Source organism: Lepus europaeus, chromosome 2 (assembly GCF_033115175.1).
Source record: "Lepus europaeus isolate LE1 chromosome 2, mLepTim1.pri, whole genome shotgun sequence".
NCBI lineage: Eukaryota > Metazoa > Chordata > Mammalia > Lagomorpha > Leporidae > Lepus > Lepus europaeus.
Window position 1 is genome coordinate 82194638 of NC_084828.1, and position 25273 is coordinate 82219910.

The 25273-nt window shown below is 44.5% G+C and overlaps 2 protein-coding genes across 9 annotated transcripts in view; one reads left to right on the forward strand and one right to left on the reverse strand.

The window, feature by feature from the left end:
- The window catches only part of IQCG (IQ motif containing G), a 45936-nt gene extending 30796 nt beyond the window's left edge, over positions 1-15140 (forward strand). Inside the window, exons 7-11 of the mRNA XM_062209365.1 lie at positions 1296-1457; positions 2716-2790; positions 10140-10271; positions 12224-12325; positions 13896-15140. Of these exons, the coding sequence (XP_062065349.1) occupies positions 1296-1457; positions 2716-2790; positions 10140-10271; positions 12224-12325; positions 13896-14036 (612 nt within the window). The 3' untranslated portion in view covers positions 14037-15140. The remainder of the gene's footprint in view (positions 1-1295; positions 1458-2715; positions 2791-10139; positions 10272-12223; positions 12326-13895) is intronic.
- Positions 15141-15366: 226 nt separating this feature from the next.
- Positions 15367-25273, reverse strand: part of LRCH3 (leucine rich repeats and calponin homology domain containing 3) — a 133217-nt gene continuing 123310 nt past the window's right edge. For 6 of the 8 annotated variants that reach the window (XM_062209335.1, XM_062209294.1, XM_062209324.1 and 3 more), the window contains 2 exons: positions 24882-24959; positions 20468-21222 (listed from right to left, as the gene is read on the reverse strand). In XM_062209335.1, coding sequence (XP_062065319.1) covers positions 21022-21222; positions 24882-24959 — 279 coding nt within the window. In that variant the 3' untranslated portion in view covers positions 20468-21021. Of the gene's footprint in view, positions 17908-20467; positions 21223-24881; positions 24960-25273 lie in introns of those variants that run through there. The other 2 variants (XM_062209313.1, XM_062209286.1) reach the window with 2 other exon arrangements.

Consider the following 25273-nt stretch of genomic DNA (forward strand, 5'->3'; position numbering starts at 1 on the left):
GGAGCCAGGTGCTTATCCTGGTCTCCCATTGGGTGCAGGACCCAAGTACTTGGGCCATCCTCCACTGCACTCCCTGGCCACAGCAGAGAGCTGGCCTGGAAGAGGGGCAACCGGGACAGAATCCGGTGCCCCGACCGGGTCTAGAACCCGGTGTGCCGGCGCCACAAGGCGGAGGATTAGCCTATTGAGCCGCGGCGCCGGCCAACAAATAGTTCTAAGAGAGTCCTTCATAGGCATACCATTAGGATTGTCTGTATTTCCAACATAGATTTCCCATTACTAGCTCCTTTTCATAAGTCAAAAGACCCGTTTTCCCACTCAAGCCCCACAAGGTATGTGAACCTGGGTAAGTCAGCTGAACTCTCTAGGTTTTACTTTCTATAAAATGGAAACACTCATATCTCCCCTGACTGGAATACCTCAGAAGTGATTATAGTTGTTCCTTGGTATCTGAGGGGAACTGATCCAGAACCTCCAAGGATACCAGAACCCTTGGATACTCAAGTCCAAGACCACCATAAAAAAACGGCATACAGGGGCCAGCGGTGTACGGTAGTGGGTAAAGCCACTGCCTGCAGTGCCAATGTCGGCATCCCACATGGGCTCTGGTTCGTGTCCTGGCTACTCCACTCTGGTCCAGCTTCCTGCTAATGCACCTGGGAAAGCAGTGGAAGAGGGTCAAAGTACTTCAACCTCTGCAGCCATGGAGGAGACCCAGAGGAAGCTCTGGCTCCTGGCTTCGGCCTTGCCCAGCCTTGGATGTTGTGGTCATCTGGAGCGTGAACCAGCAGATGGAGGGTCTCGCTCTCTCTCTCTCTCTCTCTCTCTCTAAGTCTGCCTTTTAAATAAGTAAGTAAATAAATACATCTAAAAAAAGAAAAAGATGCAGCTGGAGCTGTGGCATAGCAGGCTAGGCCTTTGCCTGCAGTGCCGGCATCCCATATGGGCACTGGTTTGTGTCCCGGCTGTTCCTCTTCTGATCCAGCTCTCTGCTATGTCCTGGAAAAGCAGTGGAAGATGGCCCAAGTCCTGGGGCCCCTGCACCCATTTAGGAGACCCGGAAGAAGCTCCTGGTTCCTATCTTTGGATTGGCCCAGCTCCAGACATTGTGGCCATTTTAGGGAGTGGACCAGTGAATGGAAGACTTCTCTCTGTCTCCCTCTCTATGTCTGAAACTCTACCCCTCAAATAAATAAATGAAAATTAAAAAAATAAAAGAGCAAAGTTTAAGCCACTGACTGAATTGAACAGAGGCAGACTATTTTTAATTGAGAAACCTCATCTTTCCCCTACAGAATCAGAATGAATATATTGCTCACCTCAAGGACCAATTGCAGGAGATGAAAGCCAAAACCAACCTAGAGAATTGCTATATGAAAAAAATTACTGAGCTGCAGATCGCTCAGACCCAGAAAAAGGGTAATAAGGCGGAGGAGCTCTTGCTGGAAGAGATTGAGGTGAGTCCTGCCTTTTGGAAGGAACCAGGTAGATGCATTTGAACCACTGCTCCTGATACTGACTCAGCTACTGAAGGGGGGCGAGGGGGAGTGAAAGCTGTGAGGGGAAAGAAAGGCGGGCCAGACTTCACTGAGGAGGAAGGTCGCATGGTTAGCAGGACAGGCAGGTAAGAAAAGGAGTCGGCATCATTAGAGGGTATCCTTTGTGGCCAGGAGGTCTCCCCTCTCTGAAACCCCTGCTTCCCTGGGAGCTTACTGCCCAGAGCTGGCCTCAGGCCCTAACACGGGCTGGTGTTGTGGCCTGGTGACTTAAGCTACTACTTACGATGCTGGCCCCACGTCAAAACGCCAGTTCAAGTCCTGGCTATTCCACTTGCAATCCAGCTTCCTGCTCATGTACCTGGGAAGGCAGAGGAATATGGCTCAAGTCCCTGGGTCCCTGCTACCCACTTGGAAGGCCCAGATAGAGTTCCTGGCTCTTGGCTTTGGCCTGGCCCAGTCCAGGCTGTTGGCAGCCGATTGGGCAGTGGACCAGCTGATGGTAGCTTGTTCTCTGTCTCTTCCTCCGTTGCTCTGCCTTTCCAGTGAATAAATAAATCCTCAACAAAAAACACCTCACCTTTTTCTTCTTTTAAAAATATAATTTTCATTTTACTTGAAAGGGTTAGAGACAGAGAGACAGGGTGATCTACTGGTTCACTCCCCAAATGGCCACAACAGCCAGGGCTGGACCAGGCTGAGGCCAGGAGGTCAGAACTCCATCTGGGTCTCCCATCAGGGTGGCAGGGACCCACATACTTGAGTCATCATGGCTACTTCCTAGAGTACACATCAGCAGGAAGGCAGCATGGGAAGTGGGGTCAGGACGTAAACCCAAGCCCTGGGACGTGAGACACAGGAGTCTCAAGTGGCATCTTTGCTGCTGTTTCAGACATCTGCCTCTGGAATATCCTTCTCTCAAGCCAAGAAACTGGTGCACTTGAAGCTGTGTTTTTCTCCTTAAACTGACACCTCTTCCCAGGTAACAGGTGCATGGGCCTGTGGTCTGGGGCCCTGGCACATGTTTAGTGCAGAGACAGCTGCATGGCTCGGCAATGCTTGAACACATGAGCAGAGTGGAACAGAATGAACTGTAGCTTGGGAGGATCCCCACTTCCCAGGTGGGCTGGTGCTGCACCCCAGCTGCACCTCTGACTCCCAGATTGCCCGATTCCCAGCCCTGCCACACGGAACTGCTATTGGATTATTGTTCTTACAGAAACTACGCGTGAAAATGGAAGAAGAGAACCGGACTCACATGGAGATTGAAATGTTCCTTAGAAAGGAGCAGCAGGTGGGTTGCCCACGCGTTATTTTTTATTCCTAGCTTTCTCTTGTATCGTACTCATAATACCAAGGAGAGCGAAAATAATTGTTTTTAAAGGAAAATTAATCATAATTCCACAAGCCTAATGGGATGAACTGTGACCCATACTTTCTTTCAGAGTTACCCATCTGAATAGATGATGTAGCTGTAATTTGAGGACAGGGAAAATTTGTCTTCTGTTTTTATCACTTGGCTTAGATGGCAAGCTTCTCTTTTTAAAAAAAAATTTTTTTTAAATTTATTTGAAAAGCAGATTATCCGACTGAAAGAGAAAGATGGAGAGAAAACAGGAGTGAGGGGGGTGGGGAGGGAGGGAGGGAGATCTTCCAGCTGCTGATTCACTTCCCAAATGGCTATGATGGCCCGTGCTGGGCCAGGCCAAGGCCAGGAGCCTGGAACTCCATCATCCAGGTCTCCCACATGGGTGACAGAGGACCAAGCATTTAAGCTATCACTGACTGCCTTCCAGGGTGCATATTAGCAGGAAGTTGGATCCCAAGCAGAGCTGGGACCCCAACCTGGGCATTCCAATGTGGGGTGTGGGTGTACCAACCAGCATCTTAAATGCTGTACCAAATGCCTATCCTTGGAAGTTGTTTAATTAGCATTTCTAAGACTACTACCAAACCAAGCTGGGTCTATAATATATCTAAGGTTAGAACTATGTAAATTAGGGCTGGCATTGGGGCACAGCAGGTTAAGTTGCCATCTGGGACACCAGTTTGAGTCCTGGCTGCTCTGTTTTCCATGCAGCTCCCTGCTAATGCACCTGGGAAAGTAGTGGACAGAATCCCAAATACTTGGACCCTGCCACTCATATGGGAGACCAAAGTAGAGTTCCAGGCTCCCAGCATCAGCCTGGCCCAACCATGGCTGTTGTGGCCGTCTCAGGAAGTGAAGCAGCAGGTGGAATATCTTTTTCTCTGTGTCTCCCTTTTCTCTGTCACTCTGCCTTTCAAATAAATAAATTTTAAAAAAGAAAACTATAGGGGCCTGGAGTTGTGCCATAGCAGGTAAAGCTACTACCTGCAATGCCAGCATCCCATATGGGCACCGGTTCGAGACCTGGCAGCTCCACTTCCAATCCAGGTCCCTGCTAATGCACCTGAGAAAGCAACAGAGGGTGGCCCAAGTGGTGGGGGGCCAGAAGAAACTCTTGGCTTCATCCTCACCCAGTCCTGGCCATTGCAACCATCTGGGGAGCAAACCAGTTTTGAAGATCTCTCTCTCTCTCTTTCCCTCTCTGTAACTCTGACTTTCAAATAAATAAAGAAGTCTTCATTAAAAAAAAAAAAAAAAAAACAAAACTATAGGGGGCCGGTGCTATAGCATAGTGGGTAAAGTCGCCACCTGAAGTGCCAGCATCCCATATGGGTGATGGTTCAAGACCTTGCTGCTCTGCTTTCTGCTAATATGGGAAGGCAGTAGAGGAAGCCCAAGTACTGGGGTCCCTTCTACCCGTGCAGGAGACCAGGATGGAGTTCTTGGCTCTTGGCATCAGCCTGGCACAGCCCTGGCTGTTGGCCATTTTGGGAATAAACCAGTAAGTGGAAAATTCTCTCTCTCTCTCTCTCTCTCTCTCTCTCTCTCTCTCTCTCTCTCTCCCTTTCCCTCTGTCTCTCTCTCTCTGCCTGGGGCTGAAGGGCAATATCCAAGTAGGGCATACACTTGGGAGGTGGGGAATGGGAAGATCCTTCCCCAGGCTGAGATTTAGACCCCATTGCAGAGGGGGTGGTTATGGCCCCCGTAGGCAGGGAAGTTGGCTGGGTTGCTCTGGAGCAGAGCTGGTTCCTAGCAGGCAGGGTAAGGCTGGCAAGCAGGGAACTGTGGACCTTGCTGAAAGTTCTTTTTTAAGCAAACAAGCAAATAAGCTGGATGAGACCTCAGTTTTATGAGATGGATTTTTTTCATCCATTGAGATGGTTTGGCTTTTCCCTCCTTTAATATAGTAATAAAGCACACGAATAGATTTGATGATGCTGAGTCATCTTAAATTCGAGGCATCAGTTCTACCTGGTCATAGTGTGCTTGGCCAGCAGGACACTCCTGCTGTGATGTCTGCACAGCTTGGTGACCCCTGTATCAGAGACAAAGAGGACCCCCACCCCCGGGGTCAGAGAAGCCCTCCTGTCATGGCCCTCTAGCGCCCTCTCCTGACAGAAGTTAGCATTTTGCTAGCTGGACCACAAGCATCCCCTTCCGCAGAGCAAAGCAGTGAAGGACGAATTTGGAGCTGAGACAATGAACTGATAACTGGAACAGGTGGGGACTTTTCTTCTTTTATCATCAAGTATGAGCTTTTCTCTGTAGTTCTTGGTATATAAACTTGATCAATTTAAGGAACTTTCCTTTTAGACTTAACTTGCTAGAAGTTATTTTAGTCAGGACAAGATCTCAATTTTATGACAGACATGGATTTTTTTTCCAGCCATTGAGATGAAACACTTTTTTTCATTTTTTTGACAGGCAGAGTAGACAGTGAGAGAGAGAGAGAGACAGAGAGAAAGGTCTTCCTTTGCCGTTGGTTCACCCTCCAATGGCCGCCGCAGCCAGCACGCTGCGGCCGACGCACTGCGCTGATCCTAAGGCAGGAGCCAGGTGCTTCTCCTGGGCTCCCATGCGGGTGCAGGGCCCAAGCACTTGGGCCATCCTCCACTGCACTCCCTGGCCACAGCAGAGAGCTTGACTGGAAGAGGAGCAACTGGGACAGAATCCAGCGTCCCAACCAGGACTAGAACCTGGTGTGCCGGCGCCGCAAGGCGGAGGATTAGCCTGTTGAGCCACAGTGCCGGCCAAGATGAAACACTTTTTTTCATTTTAATATGTTAACAGATACATCAACAAATACATCAACAAAATACATCGATTTTCTGATGTTGAGTCCTCTTTAAATTCTTGGAGTAAACCCTGCCTGGTCATAATGTCTAGTCTTTTAAGACTTCTGGAATTTATTTGTAGATTTTTTATTTTGTATTTTAGTTATTCCATAAATGAGATTAACCTGTAGAATTCTTGGAGATTCTCTGTGTTGCTGTAGTTATGCTAGATTGTCCGAATTTTTATAGTCTGAAACCTAAAATTATAAATAGAGCAGAATAGATTATCTGTTCCTTAAAGCCTGATAAAATTCAGTTAGAAACAGTTTTGTCTGGTTATCTTTTTTTGTCTAAAATTAATTAATTTATTTGTTATTGTTATTTGAAAGAGACAACCGGCCAAAGAGAGGTCTCCCAGCTGCTGATTTCACTTCTCAAATTATACAACTTCTAGGGCTGGGCCAGGCTGAAGCCAGGTACTGGGAACTCAATCCAGGATTCCCACGTGGATGCCAGGGGCCCAACCTGAGCCCCACATGCTGCCTCGCAGAGTACAAAACAGCAGGAAGCTGGAGTCCAGAATCGAACTGGGATGCCAATTCAGGCATCTGATATGAGATATGGGGCATTCCATGTGGTAGCCTAAGCACTGGTACCCCTGCGCATATTTTCTCTCTCTCTGTCTCTCTCTCTCCATATGTATACATATTATATATAAATATATATGGGTACATATTTATATATACGTACTTATATATGTATATATATGTATGCATATGTATATATGTATATATACATATATATGTATATATATGTGCAAATATAAAAGGCAGAGTGATAGGGAGAGACAGAGATAGAAAGATCTTCCATCTACTGGTTCATTCTACTGGGTCAGGCCAAAGCTAGGAGCTAGGAGCTCTTATCTGGCTCTCCTGCATGGTGGCAGGTACTCAAGCACTTGGGCCATCTTCCACTGCCTTCCCAAGTGCATTGGCAGGGAGCTGGACTGGGTGGGGCAGCTGGGATCTGAAGCAGTGCTCCGGTATGGGGTGCAGTGCTACACAGCTTCAGCCACAGCACCACGATGCTCACCCGATCTTTTCTGTAAGTAGAGTTGTCTGGCTTCCTTGTTAACTTGCTCATAATTTTTAATTTTCATTTATTTCTGTGATTATGTTATGCTTTTTTTTTTTAAAGATTTATTTTATTGATTTGAAAGGCAGAGTTACAGAGAGAGGTAGAGACAAAGAGAGAGAGAGGGGTCTTCCATCTGTTGATTCACTCCCCAGATGGCCGCAACAGCCGGAGCTGTGCTGATCTGAAGCCAGGAGCCAGGAGCTTCTTCCAGGTCTCCCCTGTGGGTGCAGGGGCCCAAGGACTTGGGCCATCTTCTACTGCTTTCCCAGGCCATAGCAGACAGCTGGATCGGAAGAGGAACAGCCAGGACTAGAACTGGCATCCCTATGGGTGCCTTTTTTCTGGTTGAAATTTGTCAGTCTTGACTATTTACTAGCCTTTATAAAAGACGTCTTTGCTTTTATTGAGCAAATCTGTTTTTTCCCCCTGCTACATTGGCTTTTGCTTTGAGTACTTTTATTGTACTCTCTTTGAGTTTATATTGCTAATATTTGTTGTTTCAAATCACTTATTTTCAGCTTTTAGTATTTTCTAGTAAATGTATTTAAACATATTTTCTGAGTACTGTTTATCTGTAATTTGCAGGTTTTGATATATAATTCTTAACTTGCTAGTGCTTTCCAAATGATTTATAGGTTTTTTTTTTTTTAAGATTTATTTATTTATTTGAAAGTCGGAGTTACACAGAGAGGAAGGAGAGGCAGAGAGAGAGGGGTCTTCCATCCACTGGTTCACTTCCCAATTGGCCACAACGGCTGGAGCTGCACTGATCTGAAGCCAGGAGCCAGGAGCCAGGAGCTTCCTCCAATTCTTCCCACGTGGGTACAGTGGCCCAAGGACTTGGAGCATCTTCCAGTGCTTTCCTAGGCCATAGCAGAGAGCGGGATCAGAAGTGGAGCATCCGGGACTCGAACTGGCACCTACATGGGATGCAGGCGCTGCAGGTGGTGGCCCAATCTGCTACTCCACCAGCGCCAGCCCCAAAGTGTGCTTCTGTTAAAGAAGTATCTTATTTATTGTGTGTGTGTGAGGGAGAGAGAGAGAGAGAGAGGCCCTCCCATCCATTGGCTCACTCCCCAAATGCTCACCAATGGCTACGGCTAGGCTGGGACAAAGCTGGGAGCTGGGAACTCAGTCCAAGTCCCCCACATGAGTAGCAGTAACCCAACCCCCTGAGCTGTCAGTAGCTGAGGGGCCTGAGCTGGGATTGAACTCTGACACTTAAATGAGGGCTGCAGGCATCGTAACCTGAAGGGCGTTTCTTGAGTGTTCAAGCAGATGGAGGAGGCTCGGGAAGAGCTCAGGCTTTGTGCTGCCCCCACACTGTGATGCCTGTGCCATGGACCTCAGGGCCCTTTGAGGTTTGTACTCACTGTCTCGCGTTGTGGCCTTAGATGTGAAGTATAACACGTAGCCGCCTGGAATTTGTTGAGCTCTTCTTTGAGCTTAACAGGAGCTCAGGTTATGTGATTTTTCTGTGAGTATTTAAAAAGAATGTGTATCTTCTGTTGGGTACTGTCGCCGTCTTCATCTTGTTACTTATTCTGGGTTTACCTCAGCTGTAGATTTCACAGAAGCATGAGTGTCCTGTGATTGTGGATATGTCGAGTCTCTTGCCTTTCTTTTGATTTTGCTGTATATACTTCACAGTAGATGATTAGAGTATAAAAGTCCAACCCTCGTGATGCTGGCATCCTGTACCAGATCACCAGTTAGAGTCCCAGCTGTGCTGCTTCCGATCCTTCTCCCTGCTAATGTGCCTGGGAAGGCAGAGTGACAGAGAGGGAGAGACAGAGGAGATCCTCCATCCGCTGGTTCACTCCCCAAATGGCGGCAACAGCCAGCTGTGGGTCAGTCTGAAGCCAGGAGCCCGGAACACCATCCTGGTTTCCCACTAAGGTGGCAGGGGCTGAAGCACTTGGGCCGTCTGTTGCTGCTTTCTCAGCTCATTAGCAGGGAGCTGGAGCAGAAACAGAGCAGCCAGAGCTCAAACCCTTGCCCTGACACGGGGTGCCAGTGTTGCAGGTGGTGGCTTAGCCCACTGTGCCGAAACACCAGCCCCTATAATATCTTCTTAATAAGGTACCTCTTTTATCCATATAAAATATCTTTTTGTCTCATTTAATTATTTTGATTCAAATAGTGTTTTGTCAGATATTAAATTGCCAAGTCTGCTTTTGCTCTGGTTGTTTTAGTTGGAGTTCTTACAGTTTATAGTGGGATTTTTAAAAAAAGAAAGAAAAAAGGAGGCATTTTTGATAGGTGGCGCAGTGGATTGAGTATTTTTTCCCCCTGAAATCCACATGGAGGGATCCTAACTACTACACTGGTAGTGTGAGACGTGAGTCAGGCATGAGGCCTGCATGACTCAGTTTAGAACCCTTGTCAGAGACCCCAGAGAGACCCCTGCCCATCCTGCCAGAGAGGCAGCGGCCCAGGAAGCGGGCCCTCGTCAGACGTGGAGTCTGCCAGCGCCAGATCCGGCCCCCCCTGCCTCCAGAACTGTGAGAATGCATTTCTGTCGCTCACTAGCCACCAGTCTACGATATTCACCTACAGCAGCCTGCACGGACTAGAACAGTTTACCCTCACTGGGATTTTTCATTTGCTTGTACTTCCCTTCCATCCTTTATTTATTTATTTATTTATTTATTTATTAATTATTTGAGAAGGCAGAGTTACAGAGAAAGAGGGATAGACAGACATCTCTCATTTGCTGGTTTGCTTCCCAAATGGCTGCAACAGCTGGGGCTGGGCCAGGCTGAGGCCAGGAGCCTGGAACTCCATCTGGGTCTCCCATGTGGGAGGCTGGGGCCCAGGCAGTTGGGCCATCAGTGGCTGCCTTTCCAGGCGCATTAGCAGGGAGCTGGATCAGAAGTGAGTAGAGTGACTGGGACTTGAACCAGTGCTCTGGTATGGGATGCCAGTGCTACAAGCACTGTGCCATGTTGGTGCCTCGATGCCATTCCTTATCTTTCAGAATTTTCTGCCTACCTTTCTTTTCTGCTCACTGTAACTTTCCTTATCTGGACACCTGGAAGGGCCTCCTCCCCCCCCCCCCCCTTTTTTTTAAATTGGGTAACATGCACAAGGAAGTGGATATTGTATATAGACTGAATATTTGTGTATATACACCCATGGAATCAGCACCCAGAGATAAAGGGATCATTCATAGTGTCCCAGAGGCCTCCCTCCTGTGCCATTCGCAGTCCATAACCCAGGGTCCCTGCAGACAGTAATCACTGTCTGACTTCTATACTATAAGGGATTTTGCTTGTTCTTGAAACTTATATAAGTGGGATCATAGAGTATATACTGTTTTATGCCTGTTGAAAGCCATGTTTTAATGTTCTTTTCAAACAGAAACTTGAAGAGAAGCTGGAGTTCTGGATGGAGAAGTTTGATAAGGACACAGAGATGAAACAGAATGAACTAAATGCTCTCAAGGCTGCGAAGGCCAGTGACTTAGCACACCTACAAGACCTTGCAAAGCTGGTAAGGAAGCAGTAGGGTGCCCACTGCCAAGCCATAGGAGCTGGGTCATGCTGTTTTTGGTCCAAAGTGAAGGTGTGCCTGTAAACCAGAGGAATTCTCGTTGATGACGATGATGACAACAGGGACAATAGGAGCAGCTTACTCTTACGTAATACCTGCTCTGTCCCAGGCACTCTGCCACTGTTTTGCATGTATAACTTATCTAGCCCTTAGCAACTCCTTGAGATGGATACTCTAGTGTCGTTATTTCTACTTTGTGGTCTCTGAAGACAACTTGTAGGTGATGTCTAAAGGGCTGCTGATAATGGTTTCATCATTGAGTAAGTGTAGAACCCCCACATTGCTTTTAGAAAAACAGCTGGTATTTATCTTCAAAAGCTTTAACTTCAAAAAGTTTTATGTAAAAATGCAATTAAAAGATAACCATGGGGCAGACACTTGGTATAGTAGCTGACGCTGCTCAGGATACCCGTGTCAGAGTACCTGGGTGCAGTCCTGGCTCCATCCCTGACTCCCGCTTCCTGCTAATGGGCACCCTGGGAGGCAGTGGTGATGACTTAAGTAGCTGAGTCCCTGCCACCCACATGGAGGATCCAGATCAGGTTCCTGGCTTCTGGCTTTAGCCTGGCCCAGCCCCAGCTGTTGCAAACATTTGGAGAGTGAATGAGAGATTTCTTTCTCTGTCTACCTTTCAAATAATTAAAAAAAAAAAAAAAAAGATAAATGTGCATTTCCCTCAAACTTTTTGAAGTAGTCTCATATGAACATTCTACCTGTTAAAAATAATCACATTAAAATTATGTATTTATTTGAAAGGCAGAGATACAGAGAGGGAGAGACAGAGATCTTCCATCTGCTGGTTCACTTATCAATTGGCTGCAATGGCCACGGCTGGATCAGGTTGAAACCATGAGCCTGAACTCCATCTGGGTCTCCCCTGTGAGTGGCAGGGGACCAAGTACTTATGCCATCTTCTGCTGCCTTCCTAGGCACAATAGCAGAGAGCTGGATCAGGAAGTTGAGCAACTGGGACTCAAACTGGTGCCCATATGGGATGCTAGCATCTCAAGCAGAGGCTTAATCTGTTGCTGCACAATGCTGGCCCAACATCACATTATTTTCAGGTTGTTAATATACACATTGTTTAAAAATTTTAAAGTAAAATCTTAAAATTTTATTTATTTGAAAGGGGGAGGGAGAGATGACCTTCCATCTGCTGGTTCATTCCCCAAATGCCCTCCACAGCCAGGCCAAAGCCAGGAGCCTAGAACTCAATCCAGGTCTCCCATGTAGGTGGTAGGGACCTAAGTACTCAAGCCATCACTTGCTGTCACCAGCAACACTGAAACTGGCAGTGGAGTCAGGACTCAAACCCAGGCACTCTGGTACAGGATGTGATGTACTAGAGTGGCATCTTAACCACTGTTCCAAATAGCCACCCCTATTCTTTCATTTTTATGAAAATTTACAACTTGTTTGAATTAGTTGATCTGAGAAAATCTGAGGGGCAACTATATTATTATGTGAACATATGCAATTCAGGAATCCACTAAGTTTTTTTTCTTTATACTTAAAATCGTATTTATTTGAAAAGCAGAGAGACAGATATCTTCCATCTGCTGGTTCACTACCCAGATACCTGCCAAGTTAGGGCTGGGCCAGGCTGAGGCCTGGAGCTGGGAACTCAAATCTGGGTCTCTGTGGGTAGCAGGGACCCAGTTACTTGAACCACCACCTGCTGCCTCCCAGGGTGTACGCTAGGAAACTGGGACCCAAACCCCGGCACTCCAGGATAGCAAACAGGTATCCCAAGTGGCATTTTGACTTCTATGGCAAACACTCACCCCTAATTTATCTTTATATTTAAAATATTTTCTGTTAACTATCTTAAATTTAAAGTATAGATCTGGTTGGGCCATCGTTTAACACATAACTAATGTCTGTTTTTGCAGATAAGGGAGTATGAACAGGTCATCATTGAAGATCGTATAGAAAAGGAGAAGACTAGGAAGAAGATACAACAGGATGACCTGGAGTTAAGGAGCATCATAAAGGTAGGAAACAAGCCCCAGCCTCTCAGGGTCCCTCAGTGCCACTGATGGCCTCAGGTGCGGAACACAAAGCTATTCTCACACCAAACTCTCAGCCACTTACTGCAGAACGGGAGGGCCGTGAGGAAGTGTGGCTGTTGGTTAGTGCTGGAAGATTCCAGCACTAATTAGAAAAAGGTGGTTAGCAGCAGAAGCAACACCCGGGTCCAGAGGTGGGATACGATTTCTAACCAAAAGCAGCTCTTGCCAGAATGATTCCTTTGAATGTACTGCTCCCTAAAGTCCTGTCTGCAAATCAGACTGCTGGGTTCTGATAGAAGCGGGTTAGGGATTAAAGAAAGATCCTAGTTAGTTATGTGTGAGCTTGCGTGTATTAGAAACAATGAAACTGGCCGCTCACAGTTCGTGGGAAATACTTTCAAGCAAAAATGGTGATGCAAAAGTCCTGTGAGCTGGACTGACGTGCTGTCCTCAGACTGCCCTTCTCCCCGCAGGAGGGCACTCTGCTGAGCCCTGGTGGGCAAGCAGCTTTCAAGTACACCTGGGACCAGGCATGCAGACCCAACCCGAGCTTTCTTTGAGCCAGGTCTATACAGTTAGCACGTAGTTATCAAGCTTCTATGGAGTTTTCCATCCATCAGGATTCTTCTATTTAGAGCAAAAATGTAAAGAAGCTGAAGGCCACTTATATTACTCTCCACTGGTGGATCTGCTCCCAGTCACTAGGAATTAATTTGATTTTTTAAAAAGATTTATTTATTTGAAAGTCAGAGTTACACAGAGAGAGGAGAGGCAGAGAAAAAGAGAGGTCTTCCATCTGATGGTTCACTCCCCAATTGGCTGCAATGGCCGGAGCTGTGCTGATCCGAAGCCAGGAGCCAGGCGCTTCTTCTGGGTCTCCCATGCGGGTCCAGGGGCCCACGGACTTGGGCCATCTTCCACTGCTGTCCCAGGCCATAGCAGAGAGCTGGATGGAAAGTGGAGCAGCCGGGTCCCCAATGGGATGCCGGCGCTTCAGGCCAGGGCCAGGGCCCTCTGTGTCACAGTGCCCGCCCCACTTAATTTGATTTTAAAGTGGCCTACAGTGTATTCAGAACAGTTACATCTAACAGAGGTATTCCAGGGAGCTCCCTAGATCCTTTTTGAGAGTAAGAGGCAAATGGGTCCTTTACTCAGTTACTACAGATAGGAGATGTACCAGGAAGCCCAAGGTCATCTGGGCTCATCTGCACATTTTTGATCGAGTGCTTGCTTTTCCCTCGGCCCAAGCACCAAACACTGTTGGTTATGGGGCAACTGGGTGTCCACTAAAGGAAGCAGCAGTACAAGGAAGTGGGAAGGACAATTTGGCAAAACAGATTCCTTCCTGTATCCTTAGTCCTCAAGAACTTACTCAAGTCTATGGCTTTAGCTCTGGGTCCTGCGCAGCAGGGAAGCATTGCCATAGTGACTGGGTACCTAGCCACTTCCATGTCCTAGGCAGAGACCATTCTCTGACACAGGTTACCTGGTTCAAAAACCCCCTTAGGTGGAAGGCCCACCAGAGGTGGTACTCACTCGTCCTGTCTTTCAGCTTCAGGCCTGGTGGCGCGGCACTGTGATACGGAAGGAAATTGGTGGCTTCAAACTGCCCAAGAAGGAGAAAGATGATAGCAAAGATTCAAAAGGCAAAGGCAAAGGCAAAGACAAGGACAAGAGGAGAGGCAAGAAGTGACTGAGCCATTTCTGTCCTTTCTCCTGGTGTTCCAGAGATGGGAAGGGGTGCTTGGAGGGAGAATGATCTCAGCACCACAGGTAACTCATCCAAGGTTAACCTGGACTCGGCGAGGGAAGGCTGCTGGTGGTTTCCCTTTGCCTATTGCATTAGTTTTCAAACCCTGAATCAGGAGTGTACTGTTGACTTCAGGTGTCTTTATATTCTGAATGTTGCCGGCAAGTATTTCCAGTAGCCTTATGAAGGTTCTTCCTGCTTTTTCACAAACAAAAACAGTTCATAGGCTTTGTCACAGTGATACGCTAACAAACACTTGGGTAATTCTTGTAATGTCTCATTCTGACTTTATCCAAAGTGTCTACAGGGAAACAACTCTTATGAGCAAAACTGAGGTGTTCAGTAGGAATTACAAGATAACGTTTTTAAAGTGTCTCACGAAGTATACACATAGTAAAGTAGTAGTAAACATTGGTTTTTGCTTGCCTTAGATTTATTACCATTTTAGTGTTTTTACTGGGGGGCAGGTGGTATAGAATACATATCCTATTATAGGCTGCTTATGTGAATTTCCTGGGAAATAGGTGAGGATAAAAATTAGGAATTCAAGATAGAAATGAGATGTTAGGACATAAATATGGCCTACAAATAGTAAAGATGGCAACACGGCTTCTTCTGAAGGCTAGTTTGGAGATAGTTTGGACAGTGAGACATTAGGGTCTCTGTCTGCTCTGCTTACTCAACAATTCCCACCTAAGGGGCATGAAGGCTAATAATTAAGGTATGTGAAAAGAAGCACCTGTGCCTGGCTGACTGTTAGAGCCCATAAGGCCAGTCTTGCTCTCATGAATCCAAATGGAATGTCTTGGGATGCTAAAGCTGTCCTGGTAGCATAATTGGGTATTTCTGGGAGAAAAGTTAACCTTAATGTGTCATCTACGTTTCATGAACTCCAAATGCAGAGTAGTCTTGATATCTGCTCCCTTAATAAAGTACATTTTGATTTCAAAGGCCTGTTTCACAGACCAGTTCCTTCTGGGAATTCACTACCCCTCCATAATTCATCTTAGCTGCAGTAACCATACTAGATGTATGAATACGTTCAAACATTTATTTACATGCTACTTAAGTGTTGGCTTTTATTTTAATGTCAATGTGTAAGGCAGCATACAGTCAATTTAAAATAACATATATGATACTGACATATTTATACTTAGAACATATTATGCAATGTATTTACAGACATACAAATATAGGACAATGTTTTACAAAACTTGCTAATTACATGTTTGTTAACATATCCAGACATAAGATGAAATCCTGCTGTAAACCATCTCACTGCAATGTGTACATAAAAAGACTTCTGAATATCCATGGTTTCCTTCACTTCTGTAACCATTTAAGAGCTTAGTTTATATGAATTCAGCCGTGTCAGCACAGTCACACATCGTTAGTCACTGCTGAGCTGTGGAAAGCAGGAGCGGTCAGACTCCTGGGTTAGGTTTCAGAAGCTGACAGGGAACGTGACAGCTGCTTGGCCTCTCTCTGCTCTGTTCCAGCCAAGCACAAAGGCCCCTCTTCCCAGGAGCTGTTTCCAGACATGGGCATTGGGAGAGAGGGTTGGTGTGCAGGGTTCTCAGAGATGTGCCGGGAAGCTGGGGAACTGCTGCCAGCATCTCTGTAGGTGGCAGGCCCCTCTGGGTGGGCACTCAGCCTTCTCGGGGTCAGGGCTGGCAAGGTCAAGGTCACTGCTGCAGGTCAGGGGCACTGTGACAAGGACATCTTCATCTTTCATTGGAGCCCAGCAAGGCTAAATGTTAAACTGAGTTGTTCTTTCCAATTTAAAAAAGAAAAAATACACACAAAACACTGAATACAAAATGTCTAAAAAAAAAAAAAACCCACTGATTTTTGTTCCTGACACAGAAACTCAATATATTTGCTACTTTTCATTACCAAAACTCTACACAAATGTTTCTAACAATTCAAATGCAAATATGAATTAGTTCAATAAAAATAATATTAAGGTTTCATGTTATGTGCAAAATGTGAAATCAACTTAAATTTCCACTTATTCCAATGGAAACATTTGTTGCCAATGTTGCATTATGTAATGTCTTCTGGAATTATTCCTTGCATAATGTTAAAAACAGGCCAGTCCTTTGTAGAGTTTCACTTCTGGTGGTGCTCTGTAATTTGGAGATTGTACTGAGGTTTAATGTTGACTAGAAGGAAAAACACCTACAGTTTAAAACTACTAGGGCTTAAATTCTAAGCAAGTTCCACGGCTGGTGGGTCTTTCTGCCTTTTAAAATATAATGGGTCTGGCTCTCAGCACTCATAAGATATATTGCTTTCGTTCTGTGAGGACCTGTGGGACTGGGCTTTGCGCTTAGATGTTTTATGTTGTGTAATTTCAAGATTGAGAAAAGTGGTGATGTGCTAATGAACATATTTCTCTGCAGGAACAAGGAGAAAATGTTATTATCTAAAGCTACTTTTAGGTGCTGCACTTACATTTTAAAAAGATGGGTAACATTATGCTCAAATGCATGCATTGTTAAAATCCAAAAGTTAACAACCACAGAAGACCTAGATAACTAGGATCTTGACAACTAAAGGGGTTTAAAATACAGGAGAAGATTATCCCCAGTGATTTCAACTTGAACAAAAGCTCCTGATTTGTTCTGTGAGCCCTTGGGTCCTTCTCCTCCACCCACAATTGAGTGCGGAAGGCAGAAGTGGTGGAGCTAGACAGAAAGAAGGAAAGGGTTTTCTAAGATGCCATTAAGTGCTCTCAGTTACTTGAAAGAAAGATAAGAAAATTGACTTTTCTTTTATTCCTTTTTGCTGTTTTCATGATCTTCCATGAGTGTGTGCACTGGGACTAGCAGTGTATCTGCAGCAACAGGTGCAGGCATCCTGGGAGCAGCAAGGCGGGGCAGGGAGTGAGGGGGCTCACATGTTCCTGTGAAGGATTTAGATTCTGGGTGCAGCGGACTCGTTCATGAACCCTATCCTCTACAGAAAGGAGGACATGGTGGTGGACTGGAATGGACAGGAGGTCTAGAACACTGGCCTTAAATACAACTGTCTCGCTTTCACTGCTTTTCCTATGCAAAATACAGGGCTTCTATGTTATTTCTGTTTTACCTTTGACAGAATGGTCCAAGTTGTCATTATTGATTTTAAATGTCGCTGAAAACTACAGTGAAGAGATTATCCCCCACACCTCCATCAAACTACCTGACTTGGAATAGTGGTCTCCACTGCAGGAGAACCAGTTAGAATGTTTGCTGAGAACGTGGAGTCCCAGGTCCCACCCAGACTGACTGAGTGAGAATCTGTATTTGCACTCCAGGAGAGCCTAATGAACAACCACATTTACAAACCAGTAGACTCCAGGTGTCCTGGGCCCATGAAAGACAGCACAACGTCTGTGCCCTCAGCAGAGGCAGATACCCTCTGAGCAGACTCTGCCTGCTCCTTGGGAAAGCATGGCCACGCTAAGTTTCTGGGCTGGGTTCTCAGTAATGAGCGAAGTTTCACTGGAGAAAACCAAATGTTCTTCCTAAAAATATTCAATGGAAATGGACATAACCTCCCCTAAAATGGAGAAATGAAGTAAAATATTCCTGTTAGGAATCACGGAGACAGTCCCTCCTAAGAACACATGATAGCTTTGCTTAAGCAGACGGCTGGCAGCAGCGACCGCAGTCCTGTTCGAACGCCCAGGGTCCTGGTATCCTTAGACAGCAGACAACTGGGGCTGCTGTTGCTTGGGGGGGGCAAGTTCCAGGAGAGCCTGGACCGTCACGGCAACCTGGCTCAGACCTTTCTCTTCTAAAATGTGGAGAGGCAAACATAATTGCTCCTGGAATGGGACAACATAACATAAAAACAAACAAAAGAGAAAATAAAATGAACAACACAGAACTGAAAGGAAAAAGTAAACGCTGCTTCTCCCCTTCATAATCATTGACTGAACGACAACAAGCCAGTACCTGGAGGTGGACCCGACCCCTAGGTAGGAGTTAGACAGAAACCATGTCTGACACTCAACTGTCACTTTATTAATACATACAGTGCATACAGATGGCTGCGAAAACTGACGAGTACCACACATACACTTACATGTCATACTGTGGAGTAAAAGCAACATCCTTTATCTCTGATAAATGATTTAAGACCAGTGCAGATTGAAAATAAGCAGGTGAAACAGAAAACCGGTCCCAAGTTCCCAGATGGCTCAAGTCTGAGAGAGAGGACATTTCAAGCACAGCACTTTGGAAGACAAGCCACAGGACAGCAAGCTGCTTTGGTGCCAGCGCTTAGGCTGCATGGAAGGGGTGTCAGCTACCTGTGCTCTCATCCTGCTTCAGAAAGCCAGGGCGCGCAGACCAGGTGGGATCCCAGAGGAAGCTGAGTGGCTCCCAGGCCTAGCTCTATTTGACAAACTTTCTCTTTATTTGGAGAACTCATGGAAGGAATATTCTAAATTAGTTAAAAATTTGAATTATAAAATTAAACTGTATCTGGCAGAGTACACTATTTCACATCCTGGTATTTAATGGACTCAACTATGCTGGAGGACATTTTGTGAGCTTAGTCAGAGATATCTTAGCAACATGTGAGGAAGTTAAATACATTTATTTTGTTTGCCTCAGTAATATGTTGGGTTAACTCTTTCTTGTAAAAGAAAAAGGAATATCTGAAGTGTCACACTTACCATTGGCCTTTCTGTTAAGACTACATATTTAAAAACAGATTGTTCCCACAAAGAACAGAGAGTGGAATTCTAGCTTCATTAAAAAATGAGATGATACTGATTTATTAAAGAATATATCTGCATTTTCCCCTGCTTTTCACTGGCACACTGTTACTAGAAAGTTTTATAAAACCAGTTGCAATAAAAAATTTAACAAGTACTTATTTTTGAGGCAGCAATTGGTACTTGTGCTGCATCATTACTTTCTACTTAATACTTCATTTGATATAAAAGGTAATTGCAATCTTTTTACCTGTACTTTGAGCACGACTGCCAAGTGTAGGTCAGCTATACTTCAAGTGAATCTGCATGGTGTTTTGTTCTTGGAAGAGACCTGCTTTGTCCAAGGCCAGCTCCCTGATCTCTTCTCAGCAGCGCCCATGGCCCAGTGGGCTCCACATTCATTACGGGTGTATGCTTTCTAGATGTAAAGCTGTGGCTCAGAGGGAACGCAATGTGTTTGCAAGAGAATGCAGTTAGTCCCCATCTAACGCACACCTGGGCCTGCGTTTTAAACAGGTGTTCTGTTTTAGTTTTTAAGGAACAAAACTCTGAGAATGATCACTGCCTCAGAGACACCTTAGAAATGAAACAGATGAAAACCCCCAGTCTGGAAGGCACTACTACTGAACAAAACTAGTTTTCATCACAGTGTTGAATATTTCAGTCTTGAGATGTGTTTCGTAACTGTTCAGTTAACATGGAAGGAAAGCAAAGCAATCAGACTCAGGCTGAATTTACAACCACATGTTATGTTCTCTGCAGTTCAGTTATCCAAAATGTTCAGAAACACTATCTGTGAAAACTAGAATGTGAATGCAATGATAAAGTAGTTTCAAGCACTTAAGGTCCCGTAACTAATATCCTGAGCATTCTGAAAAAGACACAGTATTCATTGGCTTCAGTATCGAACAGAGATCGGCCCAGTACTTTACCTGTTACTGTTGAGATATAATCTCAACAGCCTACAAAATACAAGTTCACCTATTGAGATGGTTCAAATACATTAATAATTACAATAAATTCCAATTCTAAATTCTAAATAGGATTCTAGATGCGAATCTAAGTTAAAGATAACAAAGAGTGAATCTGGACAGGTACCTACCCGTGACAGGTCAGCTCCAGATCGTGTTCTTGATGTGTACTATTTTAAATGTACATACTGGGCTTGGAATAGCAACCGAGGGAACCTACATGATCTTGACACTGAATATTCTGACCAAATTAACATTAGTAAGATTAAGTGGGTGGCCAATGCCTTCCCAATGTCCACAGAACAAACCCTTACATGGATCTGTGCCTACCAATGAAAGGAGAGGTTCAGGATTTCAGGGTAAGGGCACAGTGGCTCAATGCAAAGATCTAAGTGGGCCGGCGCCACAGCTCAATAGGCTAATCCTCCGCTTTGCGGCGCTGGCACACCGGGTTCTAGTCCCGCTCAGTGCGCCGGATTCTGTCCCGGTTGCCCCTCTTCCAGGCCAGCTCTCTGCTATGGCCCAGGAGTGCAGTGGAGGATGGCCCAAGTGCTTGGGCCCTGCACCCGCATGGGAGACCAGGAGAAGTACCTGGCTCCTGCCTTCGAATCAGCGTGGTGCGCCGGCCGCGGTGCGCCGGCCGCAGCGGCCATTGGAAGGTGAACCAATGGCAAAGGAAGACCTTTCTCTCTGTCTCTCACTGTCCACTCTGCCTGTCCAAAAAAAAAAAAAATCTAAGCGATCCAGGGGACCCTCCTTGCCCCCAAAACCAGGAAATGCAAAACTGTTTTCCTTATGAGCAACTGTTCAAAAAGTGCAGCCTCTCACAATTTCAACACCTAAGTTGTGTTAAGGCATGGAAAAATGGTCAGATGGGCATTTTACTGTGTCATCTGGAAATCAAGTTTTACATGTCATATTTCAAGAAATGACTCATCATCAGATTAGTAGAAATGCTTTAGCATTTATGATAAAGAAACAAGGCCATAGGCCAGGGGAATGGACAAATGACCAGGAGAAAAAATGCTGGTCTTCTGTTCTTTGTTAGCCATCATAAATGCTTACTACTGCGATGGGCTGCTCATGTAGACATACGAGGAGAGGATTTCTCTACTTCACTTGTTAGCCTTTTGATGGGTTAGGAAATAAAGAAGTCGGCACAGCTGTAAATCATTCTGAGTGAGAAACAACCCTCCTTCTCGAGCACAGGAAAGAGGTGGAAAATCAGTGGACTGCAATCTTGCAGCTAGCGGGGGAAGATCCAGTAATAAAGCATACAGAGAGTTAGCATTAAAGTACAATAAAACGCCACAAAACCCAGAAGTTGGATAGACAGAGAGACAAAACTGGATTCTTCTGAATGTGCCCCAAGAGAAAGCAGTGTTTCAACAGTTCTTTTAACGCGGAGGTTTAGCTGAAGGATGTCGGAAGGGGAACAAAGATTGTCCTGTCCAAAGTGTGAGCAGGAAAGGAAAACAGAAAAACAAAGTCAGTGGATCAGAAATGCAGCTTTGAGTATAGAATTCAATATGCCCATCTCAATCACAGCCAAAGATACACATCCTACTACATTTTTACTGTGATGACTGACAATAAAATGCTGAAAAGCAAAATTACAAAGAACCTTCTATTTGCTTAGTTGGATTTACTCCTAAATAGCAGAATAACATTTGCCTGTCAGTGAGCAGTACGAACTTTTAGGACAGAGCTAACATAATGGGTTTTGTCTTAGGGTTGACTGAGGCCTGAGAGTGGTGAGGTCTCTGAGGCAACTTCTTTCTCCATTCATTCTTCCTTAGTAATGAAAAAAGAATGGATCAGAAAGCAAGGACAAAAATGGGCTATGCTGAGGAGAGGCAAGTTTTCTGAGAAAATCAGAGAACTCAAGAAAGCTAACAGAATGAGGAAATAATAATAGTCAGGGAAATTTACTACCCGGAAGCCAAATACGCTGAATGATCAGGTCACCTCCTAGGGGTCATCCCAACCTTCCATTTCGCAGTTTAAGGAATTACATAAATTAATAAATACATTACTGGATTAAGCAAATAAAGAAAAAATCATTGGGCTTGATGACAAGAAAATATTCTTTAACATATGATACATAAGAACTCTAGGGCATAGTATGGATTCAGATTCACATTTTTGTAACCTATTTTAGCTGTTTTGGATATACCATGTTTAATAAAGGCATAATAATAAAAGTGACGATCTATATGCCCAACCTCATCAGAGCTTTTAAAGTCACCTTATTCTTCAGTGTTTCACACATAATTTAACTTGCTTAATGATTTAAAAGTTATGAAAAAGGAAATTATCTGCTTTTGTACATGTTATCTGCACAGAGAATCTGGCTGTTATTAATTTTTCTATTTTACATTTTCAAAAGAGATCATTATTATACCCCTGGGTTTATTTTCATGGCAAACAGAGCAAGTGGGAATGTTCAAGTTGAGGGCGGAGTGCCCAGAGGGAGGGAGAACAGAAGAGGAGAAGGGAACACTTCTTTCCTCCTGGGCACACAGACTCAGGAATGCCAGCTTGAGCCTGAGTTGGTAAATTTATTCATTTTCCTTCCCTTTGTCTAGAAAAGTGACTAATTTTTCAGCAGAAGTAGGCATATGATAGGAACCCTTAGAATGGTGGTGGTGGTGGTGGTGGTGGCAGGGACTTGGGTAGAAGGCAGGCGAGGTGGCCTATGTAGAATGCCTATTTCCTCTTTTTGGTTCAGGAGTGGGAGAGGAAGGAAATATATGTAACCACTTTGGAAAAAGACCTAGTCTTTTAAGATTTTGTTTTTTTTCTATCTCTGTACTTGCCTTTGAATAACATAGCTCTGGTAGGACAGGAAAGGCCAGTGTGTAATACTAACAGCGGCCACTTGGCAAAGGCTGACTTAAATTTAAATGCATGTTTTCAGGCACACTCTTGTATTTCGCAGTTGATGGCAGGACTATTCTGAAAGAATTCTAGTGGCTTTAGATCTGAGACAGGATGATTCTGGAAAGCCCAGGGGGCAGATGTAACGGCTATAAAAGCTGTCAGCAGTACTCCGGGCAGGTTTTGGCATAGGCCAAGTCAGCATGTCCTGCTTGTGGAGCCCTTTTCAGAACTCTGCTCTCTACATGGGCAGTGCCTCTGTTTGATCACTCTCATCTTTTCTCTGGCTCCCATTCTCTGCACCAATCCATGCCCTATTCTTTTGTTCAAGACGTTGTGGTGGAGAGCTCGAGCAGAGACTGGGATGTCTGTGTAAGTGGCAACATCCTCAGGACGCAGTAATGTGCACATGCAGATATTAGAACCGCTTTTAGTAATGCAGAATCTGCATGCTGTTTCTTTAGAAATCATATTAAATTTTCTCTTAGTATGTTTAAAATGGTTATAAAAGAGATGAATCCTAATAAGACTATGAAAGAAAAATGAACAATTCGCTTCGAATTTGTCCACAGCAATAAAAAAGCTCTTTGCTAACCACTACTTTATGTACATTTCAGTTATTTTATAACTCAGGTTAAAACAAGAAAAAACAAATTAGAAAAAAATGAGAACTAAGAATGACAATCTAGTTAGAGACAAGGAGATCAAACACTCAAGGGAACCCCAGCTGGCTAATGCGGATGCGCTATAGAGCTGGGCTCTCACGTGAAAGAACTCAAAGAGAATACTAATACTGCTCACTGGACACAACCGCTGTGGCCTTCTCAGCTCCTGCTCAGAGAGGTACGGGGAGCTGAGTAAAGAGAGTCACGTAGCTTTCACAATACATTAACAAGGGTTGGACTTTGAAATCGTGGAATTGCTGGTAAGCCCAGAAGTCCATCCTGAATTTTTGACAACTAACCAAGATGACAGAAGACAGTTATGTCTTTCTCCTTGCAAGATGGACAAAATAAAACATATTAATATGAATTGTAATGATTGTGGTTAATGGAAAAATAATTAAGTAGTACCAAGTTTATTTGTTTAAATTGGTCTTTATAGCATATTATTAAATATAATACTCCTTAAGAGTATCATTTTAATTTAATACTTGTTTTTTTTTAATGGATTTTTTTTTTTTTTTTGACAGGCAGAGTGGACAGTGAGAGAGAGACAGAGAGAAAGGTCTTCCTTTTTGCTGTTGGTTCACCCTCCAATGGCCGCCACAGCCGGCGCACTACGCCGATCTGATGGCAGGAGCCAGGTGCCTATCCTGGTCTCCCATGGGGTGCAGGGCCCAAGGACCTGGGCCATCCTCCACTGCACTCCCTGGCCATAGCAGAGAGCTGGCCTGGAAGAGGGGCAACCGGGACAGAATCCGGTGCCCCGACCGGGACTAGAACCCGGTGTGCCGGCACCGCAAGGCGGAGGATTAGCCTGTTGAGCCACGGCGCTGGCTTAAATGGATATTTGAATAAGAAGTATATCAAGTTCATTTCCATTAATTGTACCTATAGATAAAATTTAACTGTTTGTACTATTCAGAGGCAACAGACTGCCATTGCAGGATAGTGCTTAGAAATGGCCTCTTGTCTGCTAAACTCCAAAGTTTAGATCTCAACTGAAAAACTGGTGAAATGTGATGAAGTCTGTGGTTAACAGTACTGTTTTGGTGTTAATTTATTTTGGTCCACTGAACAATGGTTATACTAGATGTCAACATTAGCGTAAGCTGAGGTGAACTATACACAGGAACTCTATTTTTGCAGCATTTCTGGAGTATACTTTCAAAGTATACTTTTTTTAGAAATATTAAAGCAAATATTAAGAAACTGAAAGCAGCAGCAACATTTTTAATATAAGATGTACTTATTTTGAAGGATACATTGTGCTACATATGCAGTTACATAAAAATCAAGCAAGCCAGTGGGGATGTTTAAGAAAACAATAATATTTTTGATTACTTATTACATATAACTTTAAATATATATATTTTTAATTTGAATGGTCCTTGGAAATAAAGAGTTGATCAGAAGTATACTGACTCTTGTAATCATGTTAGAAAGGATCTCCTTAGTTTAGTGCTAGTGCTTTCAGATTTTAGAGACTTGCATTTCTGACGTATCTTGAGGACAATGATACCCAAGTCTATTTAGGAAACTTAAAAACTGATAAACTTATTACCTGAGGCACACCAATTTTTCTGCAAGCTTCCAGGAAATTTTCCACATTTCGCCTGCATTTTGCCATTGTTAATTTAGGCTGCAATGAGAAAAGGTAGGAAGATGTGATGTTACTAGTAAATTTTAAAAAACATTTGCTAACTTCAAAAACCTTCTTGCCAATCACTTCCTATACTCACTACACTATGGAACAGGAAGTCAGCCAACTTCCTTCAAAGATCAGATAATAACTGTTAGCTCGAGAGACATAAGAACTGTTGCATCTGCTCAGTTCTGCTCGGAGCTGCAAGGAACCACAGGCAAGGTGTAAACAAACCAATGTGGCTATGTGCCAATACAAGTTTATTTACCAAAATCAGCACCACTCCATATTTTAGATATCTGGCTTTGATT